Source organism: Strix aluco, chromosome 25 (genome assembly GCF_031877795.1).
Source record: "Strix aluco isolate bStrAlu1 chromosome 25, bStrAlu1.hap1, whole genome shotgun sequence".
Taxonomy (NCBI): Eukaryota; Metazoa; Chordata; class Aves; order Strigiformes; family Strigidae; genus Strix; species Strix aluco.
The window spans coordinates 2,057,869-2,070,536 of NC_133955.1; the positions used below are offsets into that span (position 1 = coordinate 2,057,869).

The following is a 12,668-nucleotide window of genomic DNA, read 5'->3' on the forward strand; positions in this document are numbered from 1 at the left end:
CATGTACATAAAAAGGGGGGAAAATTAATCTTTTTGCAGTGTCTGGGTCAGATATCTAAAGCCAAGCAAGTCAGTGTAGGCTTTATGAATGAGGTGTTCCAGAGAGATGATGGCTAGTGCAGAAGAGTGAAGGGAAGGCCTGCGCTAGGTAGGAAAGTTTCCAGTATGGTTCCTGTCTGAGAAAACACAAAATAGGATTAGATAAATGTCCCTACAGGTTGATGGGACTTGCTGCAAACAAATGGTACATGGAGAAAGCTGTGCTGAAGCACTATGTGAAGGGATCCTCAGCTGTGAAGGATTCTGGATGGATGCTCTGTACAGAGCTCACAGCTGGGTGCAGGACTAGGTGCAACTGAGTGAGGGTGGAGGAATTGCCAAGGAAAAATTCACCTAGGGAAGAGTACTCGGCTTCAGGCAGAAGCCTGGACGCTCCTCACCTTGGGCCAACCTGATCCCTTATTTCTTGATGTCTCTGCTAGGCTGCTGCCAGGACAGCAGCTGCTGTGTCTCTTGGGTATAACACTGAACTGCAGCAAATGAGGAAATTCTGCTCACTGGGAACAAGTGTAACAGGCTTGAAGAAAGCCTATCTAATAAAAGGTTTTAATTAATGAGAGTCAGCTGAACCACGAAGAGGGAATGTCTGCATTCTCATTCCAACTGAGTGAAACCTGCTTTCCTTTCTGCAGTTTGTGCTTCTGTAACACTTGGGGAATTCATCACAGAGTCCGGAGCCATTGATTTCTAAGCCAGACAGCACTGTGCCATGTTAATCCCCTGAATACAACAAACACTCTGCAGATGTCACGGCAGGAGGAGGATACGAGAGAAGGCAGTGTGCAGAAGTACACATTAGTGTCGATGAAGCAATTACATTAGCAGGTAGCAAGGTGGAAAGGCAAGTAAGATGCCTGATGAGGTATATAGACCCTCCAGGGCTTACTACTTACCTTAAATCTCCATCTTAGCCAGACCTGAGCTGCCTTGCCCTCCCTTCAAGGCACCTGCTTTTATCCTTGGGTCATCTCTTGATCTCCCTGCTCGGATCACCTTTGGATCTCTGTAGCAAGTGCTTTTTCTCCTCCATCATAACTTCCCAGGTAAAGCACCGCACTGGTCTTCAGTGTTTTTCCATCAGTCCCACAGGAGGCCTTTGTATGTGACTATCAGCAAAAATGGTCCTTCCAGCTCTGACAGAGCAAGTCCTCGGGGAGTCATTACCAAAAAGACTTTATTTGCCATACACCAGAAACCTCTGGTGTTTAAGCAACCTTGAAACTCTCGGGTAAACTCAGACCCAAAGTCACAAAAGTGGTGTTGCTTGAAGTGTTCTCCTCTGTGCCAGAGACCCTTGAGTTTCGGATGTGATGCAGAGCAGCTGTTCAGAGGTAATTAAACAGCTTAGTTTTCTCTCCAGATTGTGGTATTGGGTGATTTATAATGGAGGTCTCCTTGGTGTAAAATGAAAGCATAAACCAGATATTGTGTATCTTACATACATGGTTTAAGATTTCCATCTAAACTTGATACTGCTTTTGTACAAGGGAGTGGGTTTGACTCCTGTCAGCTCCAGATAAAATTCAGCAAAGGAAATGGCAGGAGCCTCTTCGCAGAGCTCATGGAAATCCGAGATGCTCCCAAGGGCCAAGGTCTCCCCAGGGCTGTGAGAACCTGAGCCTGGCTGTCGCCCTAAAGCCCGATCGGGGTGTCTGTGACTCCTGGGACCAGCGTGTCCCCGCAAGGATGAGACTTTCAGAAGAGCTCAGCCCTTAGTGCTGACACCCAGCGCTGCACCTTCTTGAGATGTGGGCCAGGCTCAGACCCAGCACCTTCCCTGGCTGAGCCCTGTCGGATGGGGGCCTGTGTTGTGGGGTGCGGAGCAGGCTCCCCGTTCTGTGCCCGGTGTCTGGGCTGGGAGGTGTCCCACCGGCCTCGGTGTTTCAGTGCTGCACGGGTTTGCAGCGGGGAAGGCTCCAGAGATGATGGCTTGGAGTGGATGAGCCCTCCCTCTGCCATTGTCTGCACACATACACTTCACAAAAAGCTGCTTTTATTTCTTTCCCCCTCTTGTTTTTCAGTGAGAAGAATAAGGTTCATCTTAAACTGGCAGGGAATGCTTTGTGCGTGTTTTTTTATTGATTCTAATGGCAAGCAGAAGTTGAGATAGCTGACAGCTTCTTCCTTCCTCTGAACACTTCATGTGGAAAGCGTTCATCCGTGGTAGGGAACAACCCGACGCTACGCAGTGGATGTGGTGACAGTCGATGCCGCGTTCGCGAGCGATAGCAGCTTCCAGCTGCTCACACTACCCCAGGGCCTCGCACCCCGAGTCCTCCCCTGCTGCAGAGCTCAGAGACGCGGCCTCTGTTGGACTCTTTCAACCACTACGTTAATAAAGTAGGGAACGTCTCACCAAGTTTTATTCAAAATTTCAGGTCAGTAAGTGAAGTTTTATTAAAAATGTCAACATGAGCGTTGTGTGCTCGTTTTGAAAGTTGATTTTTTTTTTTTTAAGTGTAGGTTGTAACAGCACCGAGGTTGACTTTCATCTAGTACAATTACTAAAAATAATGAATGCAGCTTGATGCCTTAAGCTCCTTAAGGGTCCGGGGACGGCCCTGGCTCCCCGGCGGGGGGGTGTGGGGCGGCTGCCGGCCTGTCCCCGTGGTGCCCCCCACCCTCCCCGCGGCCAGGGCGCAGTAAATGGCGGCGGGAGCGCCGTGGGCCGCTCGGTTGAACGGGGACGCGAGTGGGCGCGGGCGGCGGCGGCGGGGCCGGGGGGGGGGGCGGGGCCGGGCACGCACGTGCGCTACGTGCGGCGCCTGCTGCTGCGGCGGGGCCGCCCCTCCCCCCGCCCCGAGCAGCACCGAGCCCCCCGCGGGGGGGGAGCCCCCTCCAATCCGCCCCGGTTAACGGGGGAGGGGCACCTCACCCTCCTCCCGGGGGGGGACGGGGGACGTCGTTAACGGGCGGGGGGGAGGGGGGGCAGCTCCCTTATTCCCGTTAACGGCGCGGAGGCGGGCGTCCCCGCGCTGCCCCAGGCGCGGCGGAGGGGCTCCCCGGGCGGCGGCAGGACAATGGGCCCGGCTTCTCCCCCCCCCCCCCCCCTCCGCGGGTGGCGGAACAAAGGGGCCGGGCCGGGGCCGCCAGGGGCTCGCGGCGGCCGCCCGCGGCCGGGCCCAGACAATGCGTCCGCGCGGAGCCGCACGGCCCCGCCCCCGCTTGTGACGCGGCCGCGGCGCAGCCAATGGCGGCGAGCGGAGAGGCTCTTTAAAAAAAGAAGCGCCGGCCGGCGGTGGCTGTCAGCTGTGGCGGATCCCTCCGCGCATGTAAACAGAGCTGTGCGGGCCGCCGGCCCATGTGCCGCTGGCGGGGACCGGCCCCGGCGCGGGGGGAGCGGCCCCGCAGGGAGCGCGGGGCGGGGGGGCGGGCGGCCCTGTGCGGCGCGGGGCTGCCCCCGGGAGCGAGGGGCCTCCCCGAACCAGCGGTGCTGGGGGGGGGGGGAAGAGAGGGGCCGGGCGGTCCTGGGGCCCGGGGCGAGGGGCTGCGCACAAAGGCGGCCGAAAGCGGGGCGGGAGCGCGGGGCTGCGGCCCGGGCGGGCGGCGGAGCGCCGGGAGGGCTCCCGAGCTCTCGAGGCCGCGGTTCCCCCGCCGCCCCCCAGCGCCGAGCCCGGGCAGCGGCCGGAGCGGCTCCCGCGCAGCCCAGAGGGGGCTGCGGCCCGCGGCCAGGGGACCCGCGGCCGGTTCCTTTCCCCCACCCAGCGGCCGCCGGGTGAGCGCTGCCCGCGGGCCGCCCCGGTGGCACCGGGCCCTCCCCGGGGTCCGGCCCCGACGCCCCCTCACAAAGGCGCGTGACGGGGCGGGGCGGCCGCCGCCCCCTCCCCCCGCCCAGGCCGGGGCGGACTCTTTTTCTCTCGCGCTCTAGCTCGTTGCCCCCCCCGCCCCCCCCCCCTCCCGGCGGAGGCGCACGTCCCGTTCCAGCGGCGCGCGGCGGCCCAGCGGCTGTTGGAGGATTGTTCGGAGCGGCGGCGGCGGCGGAGCGGGGCGAGCGGCCCCTGGCCCGGGTCATGGCCGAGTTCCTGCCCCCGCCCGAGTGCCCCGTCTTCGAGCCCAGCTGGGAGGAGTTCGCCGACCCCTTCGCCTTCATCCACAAGATCCGGCCCATCGCCGAGCAGACCGGCATCTGCAAGGTGCGGCCGCCGCCGGTGAGTGCCCGCATGGCGCCGCCGGGGAACGGCCTTTGTGTGGCGGCCCGGCCCGGCCCGCCCCGGCGACCACCCGCCCCTTCCCCCCCCACCCACCCCCCCGACGCCGGCGGCCGCTCCGCTCCCCGCGGCCGCGCAGGTGACCCCCGGGCAGGTGGGGCCGGCCGGGGAGGGCGGCGGGGCCGCCCCTGACGCCGCTCGGAAGTTTCACCGCCCCCGGGCCGGGGGGCGCGGGGCTGGAGGGCGAGCGGCCAGCGCGCCCGGCCCCTCCCGCAAAGTCGCTCCCAAGTGCCGGAGTTGCCCGGCTGGAAAGTGGCCGGAGCGGCCGCCGGGTGCGGTGGGGGAGCGGCTGCCCCGGCCGCGCCGCGCTCCCCGCCTCGCCGGGCTCGGCCTCGCTCCCTGCCCCCGCCGCTCGGCCCCCAAAAGTTCCAAGTTTGGCCGCAGCCCCGCGCCTGGAGCGGCTGCGGGGGGCGAGCGGTCGCCGTGCCGAGCCCCGGAGGAGGCAGCTGCCTGGGTGTTGCCCTCCATGTTGGCATTGTGGTGGTGTAGGGCTGGGGAGCCCGCTCCTCGCCCGCCCCTGGCCCCGCGGCAACCTGCCCCCGGCCCTGCCCCCGCCCCGGCTCAGCTGAACCCAGGTAACTGTGCCTCAAGTTGGACCCCCCCAAACTCCGCAGCTGGGAGTTGGGCTGGTGGCTCTGCGAGCTGAATCCTAGACAGACATGGCCACCATTTTAGAATGCAATACACAGTGGGAAGAGTAATAAGCCTTCGTCTTCATCATCATCACCTCGACCAATGGTGTAGTAAGCTCAAAACTGGGGTGCGAATTCTGATTCCCTTTTGTTGGTCGACTCAATTTACCGAGAAATAGGGTGAAGATCTCAGAACCATAGTTGTGTGGTCAGAATTGTTAGTTTGTTTAAAGGGATAAACAGGCGCCCTGGTGAGGAGAGGGGCTTCTTAGGGTGAAAATCTAATTAACAACCATGTGTGATTCGCCTTTATTTTGAGTGATTTTCTCTAAGAAGGGTGGTGCAAGTCTGGGGTGGTGCAGCTGGCTTGAGGTAGTTAACATGACGGCAACAACTAGAATGCTAAACAGCAACTGAGAGCCCTAAATCTCATCCAGCAAGAGCTGAAGCTGACAAAACATTTCTGCAGACTTAAGTTTTATGAGTGAGACTTTGAGTTCAAAGAAATAATGTTCAGAAACACATGCTCCTCAGTTTCATGTTTTGATCGTTGCCGGGACTCCTGTTGGTAACCATCGTTTTCCTTCTGAATTAAAATAGAAGTAACTCACTGCGTTACTGTCTGAGATGATAGAAATGTTTGTAGCAGGTTGAATAATGTGAATCTCATCGGAGAGGAAGATGTTTCTGTTCTCTGGAAGAAGAGTCCTGGTTTGCAGTGGCATGAATGCACACAAGAACGCTCTTGAGTTTGTATCTGGGTAGAATATGCCAGTGCCCCTTTTCATGCGATGTAGCCAAATGCTGACATAGCTAAGGGGGTAAGATGGGTTTCTTTATACAGTCAGTGTTAAACTTATGTAATATTTTTGAGTAGAATAATCTTTTGGGGGTTCTATATTGTCAACAGTATTTCAGCAGCTGTGAGCAGAGCAGGATTTTTATGGAGATTTTTTCTTTTGTGATTTGCTTTAAAAAAAATCTCATCTGTGTTTCTTGGCTGCTTGTGTAAAAAGCCAAAACCCTATAATAAAGGCTTCTATAAGCTATATTATCTGTTAGAGACTCATAAATGAATAGCTTTCCAAAGGAATGAATTACTTATTACAACTGCGTTTTCAGCATACCCTCGTCATTCACGTACTAAAGAGGTAATATCTGTCTGCGTTTATGATCATATGTTTTGCTGAACATATTTAGAAGTAGGATGAAAATAGTTGGAGCTGCTGAAGGCTGAACACCTAGCAGTTTTATGGAGCCTGGCTTTCGTGAGAGCTTAGCTACCAGGGCGCTTATCTACCCTAGATAATTACTTGGATGACTTGTGCAAGTGCAGTTTGTTCACCGGCCTAGAGCATAGAGGGAGCTCTTTCAAATCTGCCAGAAAAAAGCCTTAAAGTTGACATAGTTCCTGGCCTTCCTCCTGAAAACAGGCGGCGCAATGAATATTCAGTTATCGTTCTTTTCTGTGTGATCAGGTGGTTTATAATACTGTGAACTACAAACTGTACCGACCTTCTCACAGAAGTACCTGTGTTCCAACCAAACGCATTGTTTAGCGACGGCATCCGAGTGAATCTTTTGCCTGTGTTCGTAGTCCAGTTACGTGCTGGTAAGCAGGTAGGCAGCACCATGAACGGTCCAAAAAGGAATTAAAAATTTGATTGCTGGGCTTGCTCTATTTTAGCTTAAACTCTGCTGGATAACTATCAGCAGATGAATTTGTGGTTTTGTATCTGAACTGCAATATGGAATAATTTTGTGTGAGACTGGTGGTGCCCAACTGTAGCTTCCCAGTTTGCTCATGAAGAAGCTATAGCTTTGATGTTGCAGCACTGGAGCACCAAGATGGGAGTTCCCAGTGCTCTGAAGGACCAGGGTCACCATCTTCTCTGCTAGCATTAGCTGGGCACCAGGTAAGCTTGGAGAAAACCACACCTGTGGTGGCTTCTCTTGAGTAGCAGCTTTTGAGGACGGTGAACTGTTTTGTGAGGGGGGTATCGAGGCGTCTGACGTACTGTCGACATCTGGGTGGAAGATAATGGATTCTGGGTGATCGTTGCATGTTCACCGGATGAAAGAACATCGGGGAATATAACAGGAGGTGTAATTTCTGCATAGCAGTTTCCAGTGAAGCGCTCAAAAGAAGCTTTCTTCCTCTTCAGTCCAGTTCAATTTGTTCCAGTCATCACTGATGACTTAGTTTTGCTCTTACTTGGGTGATTCTGGGATACTGCAATGACTGTCTGGTAGAGGGTGCAACAATAACCATATTCACTGACACTGTTTTGTATGGAACAGCAAAGCGAAGGCTTTTTGTCAACAATCTTGAGCATAAATAGACAGTCCCAATGGCAGCAAAGTGTTCAGATGAGATACGGGGCTTTTACCAGTGGTGGTTGCTTCTCCTAGTTAACGTGCCACGTAAATTGGAGATGCTTTGACTCTTTGCTGCTGAACTGAAGGTGGGGAGCTAGATGCAGAAGAGTGAACGATGTACAACTTTTTTGCAGTCCATCATGTGCTGTGTGGTAGCTAGAATTTTCTTCTATGAACTGAAAACTGACTTTATTAGAATTTCTTTATTTAAACGGTAATCTGGAACAGTGTTTTATTCCGAAATTTGGCATGTCAAGCCTTACATTCTGGAAGATTTTATGATAGCTCTGTGAATTATTGTGGGCATTTAGGGGAATGAAATGAAGTATTGCTGGAGAATGGTATCATTGAGATTTGAAGGAGGTAGTTAATAGTAATTAATGAAAGCAAACAGTCTAGCAGATTTGAAGTCTAGCTTCAAGAATAAAAGGTAAAATGTAGAGCATACGATACTGTTCCTGCTCCAAGTTTTTCTTGAGAATGGACTCTTCCACTTCATTGTGTAGTTGCTTCACTGCCATGAAGAAATAGCTTAGTAACAGTTACTTAAGCCTTACTTACCATACTAATCTGTTTCAGAATAGACAGTGTTGTACAATATACTAGAAACAGTGTAATTTTCACATGGCCAAACATGAAAGTTGAGAAAATTCAGGCTAAATTTCATTGCTTTAAATAATATGAATATGGAGAAGCACAGTTAAGGCCTCCAGGTAACCTTAAGTCTGCCCTGACAAAACTAAGCATTTTAAGGTTAGAAAGTCTGTATTAATGTAGCTGAAGTCTTGAAGGAATTGACGCTGGAGTTTTCTAAATTATTGACTCACATTTTTCAGTAAAACCTGGAATACTGGGAAACTTTCAAGAGACTGGGAGGAATTAACTTCCTTATGGGTTTATATTCTTTATGGGTGCAAAAGTTGTTGCCCACATCTCACTCCATGGTAGAAGAATGGCCAACACAGTCCTGAATAGGAACTTAAAAGGTGATAGTATGGAATACGATTGTATGAGAACTGGTGGTGCCAAATTACTTTTATTGTTGTCTATGAGACTGTGTATTTGGTTAAGTCAGTTGTGTTGTCATGATCTGAGCCCTGTAAATTAATTGTGTTTCAGTATTGTAATTATAATAATTGTTATTGTGCAAAATTTATATCATGCTGAAGGAATCACAAATTATTTCAACTATTAATGAGAATTTGTAATGAATACGTGTCTAATGGTCTTTCAGAACCTCAAGCCAAGGGTATTTAATTTTCATTAAAAGTCTAGAAGAACAAAAGAAATGATTCCATATAGATGGTGGGTTTGTGGCGGGTAGCTCATTGTTACAGAGGGAGCCCGGCTGCCTAATAACCAATGGATGTTCTGAAACACTAATCACTGAAGTAGGGCTCAATGTGAGGTTTTACATTTAGGAACAAAGGAGCGTAGGTTAGTCTTAAGAGGAGGGAGGATTGTAGAAAAATATCTGTGGATCCAGTGTAATGGTAGAATGGATGCTTTGGCTAAACCGGTGTGTGCAGCTGTTGAGTTCTCAGTGGAAAATAGGATGATTTTACCTCTGTGGTAGCATGAGTAGAAAATACTGCATTCAGAATGCTGCACTTGTTTGAGAATTTTATAAAGATTGGACAACTAGAGAGGGTATAGGGAAGGGTCAGGAAAGTTCTACCCATGAAGAATGAATTTTGAAAAAATTGACCTTAACAAAGCTTGAGTGGTGAAACCTAAAGGCTTTGAGAACCAAAGCTGCTGCTCCAGGGACGTATTTTTCAGGAGCAACATTGATTCAAACAGTGCTTGTTCCGGCTGCTCACTCAGCTGCTTGCTTGATTTGTTTTCATTTTTATGGAGAAAAAGAAAACAAAAAAACCCAAACCCCCTTAATTCAACTATAGACTAAAACCAATTCACTTTTGGAGCAACTTTCTTCAGGGTTCTGGGCATCTCCTGGTCCCAGAGTTGTAAAACATACCGCTGCTAAACCAGGAATTAATGCAGAGAATTGTTATACTTTGTCCTAAACAGGAAGTTGATCATGATGATCCCTCTGATTTGATAATACACAGAGGCTCAGTCAGTTGATTTTATCAAAAAGAAAACAGAGAGATAACTCAATTACAATACGTAAGTGAGCTTCATAGGAAGAAAATCATAGGTACTGCATTGTTGGTCTGTCTTGACGAGAAGCGCTTGAGCTGCTGGTTCCTGCTCAGCATGAGCCAGGTTCACTTGAATTAAATAACAGGACATGCATTTTTAACTGTGAAGGTGATCAGCTGTTAGGAAAAAAAAAAAGCGAAGGGTGGTGGTGGATCTGCTCCTTTCTGGCACTTTGGGATTAAGAATGGGCAGGTTTTTGGGAGGAGACGTTCTAGTGCTGAGGTTCCCGTTGACGTGCAGTCAAATTCTTGGGAAGAAAAATAAAGTCACCAAAGCTCATCGTGAAATTTTTACTTTAAATAAAGAATTGGCTGTGTTCGATGCAGGGGTCATCCGGTGAAGTTAGGTAAATTCAGAGTAGGCTATTTACTGGTCTCCTCTGATCTTCAATTCTCAGGAAAATATGAAAAAGGAGTATTGTTTTAGTAATGGCAGCTGCCATGGGCAGCACTGCTGCGGTCACCAGTGATGTGGTTTCTGCCCTTCAGAAACCCTGAAACATTGGAGTGTGCTTAAAGGACGATGAGAATATCCTCTCCTTGACTCAGTCTCTTCCAGTGAGGGGTTTTCAACACTCATTCTGTTAAGCTCATTGAAAATCTAAGATGAAACAACTTAGTCCAGAACTCTCTATATGGGGCAATAGTAGCAGGAGGTTTGGGGGTTTTGTAGTTATTTGTTTGTTTAACTTGAGATAAACAGTGTCAATTAGCTAAAAGCTGAAATTAGAGTTTCAAACTAAATGCAACTCCCTTCCCCAGCATTGAAACTAAAGCTGCCAGTGAATAGGACTAATTTATGCCTGTGTATCCATTAGGATGTGCTTTCTCTCAAGCCCAAATTGCTGGGTTATGCCTGGGAACTGCTGGGGGAGTGCTGTGCACGTGTTTGGGAGACCAGGTTGAGTGTTTTTAAAAGCCAGGGAGAACTTCTGGGATCCCGTAACCTGCCACCCTTATGCGTGTCGAAGTAAATGCTCTTTGCTGAGCGTAGGTGCTTCACAAGTGAAAATGAATCTGAGGAGCTGGAGCGGAGGGTGCTGTCGAGAGCTGGAGCACTGGACGGCTGCTGCTGCGGGGTCAGAAGCCACAGGGGAGTCCCCCGGGCAGAGACAAGCTCTGCTCAGCTGAGGCTCCGCGGCTGCTGACGGATGGAGCCAGCAGCGTTGTCCATAGCAGGTCTGCTTCTGTTCTCTTAAATTCAGATTTTTTTCTTAATCCGAGTTACACCAGGATTAAAATCTAGGTTTGAAAGGTGCTGGTTACAGATCTAAAGAGGGCGTAGGCTGCCTCCAACGGGCCGTGATGGGAGAGCTCCAGAAACAATCGTCTGTGCCACCCTCTGGGAACGTACTGCGGGATCAGCCCAAGGTCCCTCTACAGCGGACTGTGTCTTGGGTGAAGGTGGCCGTAGCTCTAGGGGCCCGGGGGCCTTGGGCACTGACAGCTGAGTCTGGCCCCAGTGCTGGTGGATGCTCTGCTTCAAGGGCTAGGTCAGCGCCTCTGGAGTGACTTGAAGATCTTGGATTTGCTGCCAGCGCACTGACCCCAGCGCCCCATGCGTCTCCAGCTGTTGGTGCAGCGCTGCTGGTACATTGGTTATTCTTGCCTGGTGCTGCCGGAGCATCTTTATCTGTTCCTTGCATGCAGTCACCTCCATGGAGAAAAAAGTTCCATCTCCTGTATGTAAACCCTGCTGCCTATTTCGTGTTGATGTTCAAACCCTATGTATAGTTTCCATCCTCTGCCTTTGGGTCCCAAGGAGCAGCTGGCTCTGACGCTTGAGAATCATCTCCGGTTTACCTGAGCTTTTATTTCTCTCCAAGTTTGGAGCTGGCACAGAAACACTGGGATCTAGAGAGGTGATTCCCATTGCAAGTTCATCTTTGGCTGTGGTTCTCGGGTGGGAAGGATTTGTGGTTGTGTTTGTTCTCCTTTGCTAGTCTACAATACATAACGGAGCCCAATTTTGTCTCAAATGAGAAATACTCCACCAAACTTACATTGTTGAAGAGTTCTGTGTGTAAGGTGTGTTACTGCATCTGGGGTCCCTTCTGAGCAAGAAGGAATTCAGTGTTTTTATTGGAAAAATCACCTATACTCAAAATGACCAAGCAAGGACTGTGTCATCACAAACTAGGTTAGCTGATGATTGGAGTTACCAACTAATGTTAGCCTTTTAACAGGGTCAGAGAGGGATTAGATCCCGTTCAAAAGGAAGCTTTGTGGATGACCCACTGACACTGCTGGGGCGATAAATGGTGGCGCTCATCAGTTTTGCATGGATTCTGCCATCTGAGTTTCTTTTGAGTGTGGTTTTAATGTAGTCATAAAACCAGGAGACGAAAAGGGACCTCCTGAGTCACCGAGTCTGCTCCCTCCCTCTTGGAGGCAGCAATCATGTAACACCTTTGCAAAGGCAAGATCATAGATCTGGGAACAAAGAATGTAGGTCATGCTCACGGGGTGGGCATCCTGGGAAGCAGTGAATTGCTATAGTTCACTGAATGAATATATGTTTCTCCGGCAAGAATTTAAAAAATACTCTTTTGGATCTTACTATGAGACGCTGTCTAGCAAAATAATGAAAGTGATGTCTTTTTTTGTGTCTGACATTGGAGAGATTGCAACTCAAATGCTACTTGCAGTTTTCAAAAGATGTTGGAAAAATAAGAGATGTCTCAGAAGAAAGCCCGAGGAAAATCTTTATTTGCAGGGCTGGAAAGCTGGTCTTGTAAAGAGAAGAAAAAAGATATTTGTTTATTGAAAAATGTCTTGAAACGTCGCTTGCAGGAAGCATTCATGAGTAGCTTCTTGGACAGTAAGCAAACAAGGTATTTGGTTAAAAATGAGGATAAGGGCATAAGAAAAGTGTAAGCTAACTAACTTGTAGAACAGCTTACCAGTGACAGTGGTAATTTCTTGTTCACTTGAAATCAAGGGGATGAAGGTGGTTAAATTTTAATTAGAGAGTGAGTTTGGATGGCGTGCGAGGTTTACTAGCTGAAATCATATGAAGCCTGCCATCCCCGTAACGATGAATCTGGAGGGAGGAATATAGAAATAGTACAGAAATAGTTCTCCTGACCATTTGCAGTTTGCATTACTACTCGAAATATTAATGTGAGTCTTAGAGTATGCTTTCTGCACAGCTAGATTTGTCTGTAAAGTTTATAGAAAAGTTTGACATTTTGATGTCAGTCTTGCCTGGATTTGTATTC

At 50.2% G+C, this 12,668-nt stretch overlaps 1 protein-coding gene across 1 annotated transcript in view; it reads left to right on the top strand.

Annotated features, from left to right (window-relative positions):
- The first annotated feature begins 3,881 nt into the window (after nt 1-3,881).
- KDM5B (lysine demethylase 5B) overlaps nt 3,882-12,668 on the top strand; it is a 59,302-nt gene continuing 50,515 nt past the window's right edge. Inside the window, exon 1 of the mRNA XM_074850025.1 lies at nt 3,882-4,208. Within this exon, the coding sequence (XP_074706126.1) occupies nt 4,071-4,208 (138 nt within the window). The 5' untranslated portion in view covers nt 3,882-4,070. The remainder of the gene's footprint in view (nt 4,209-12,668) is intronic.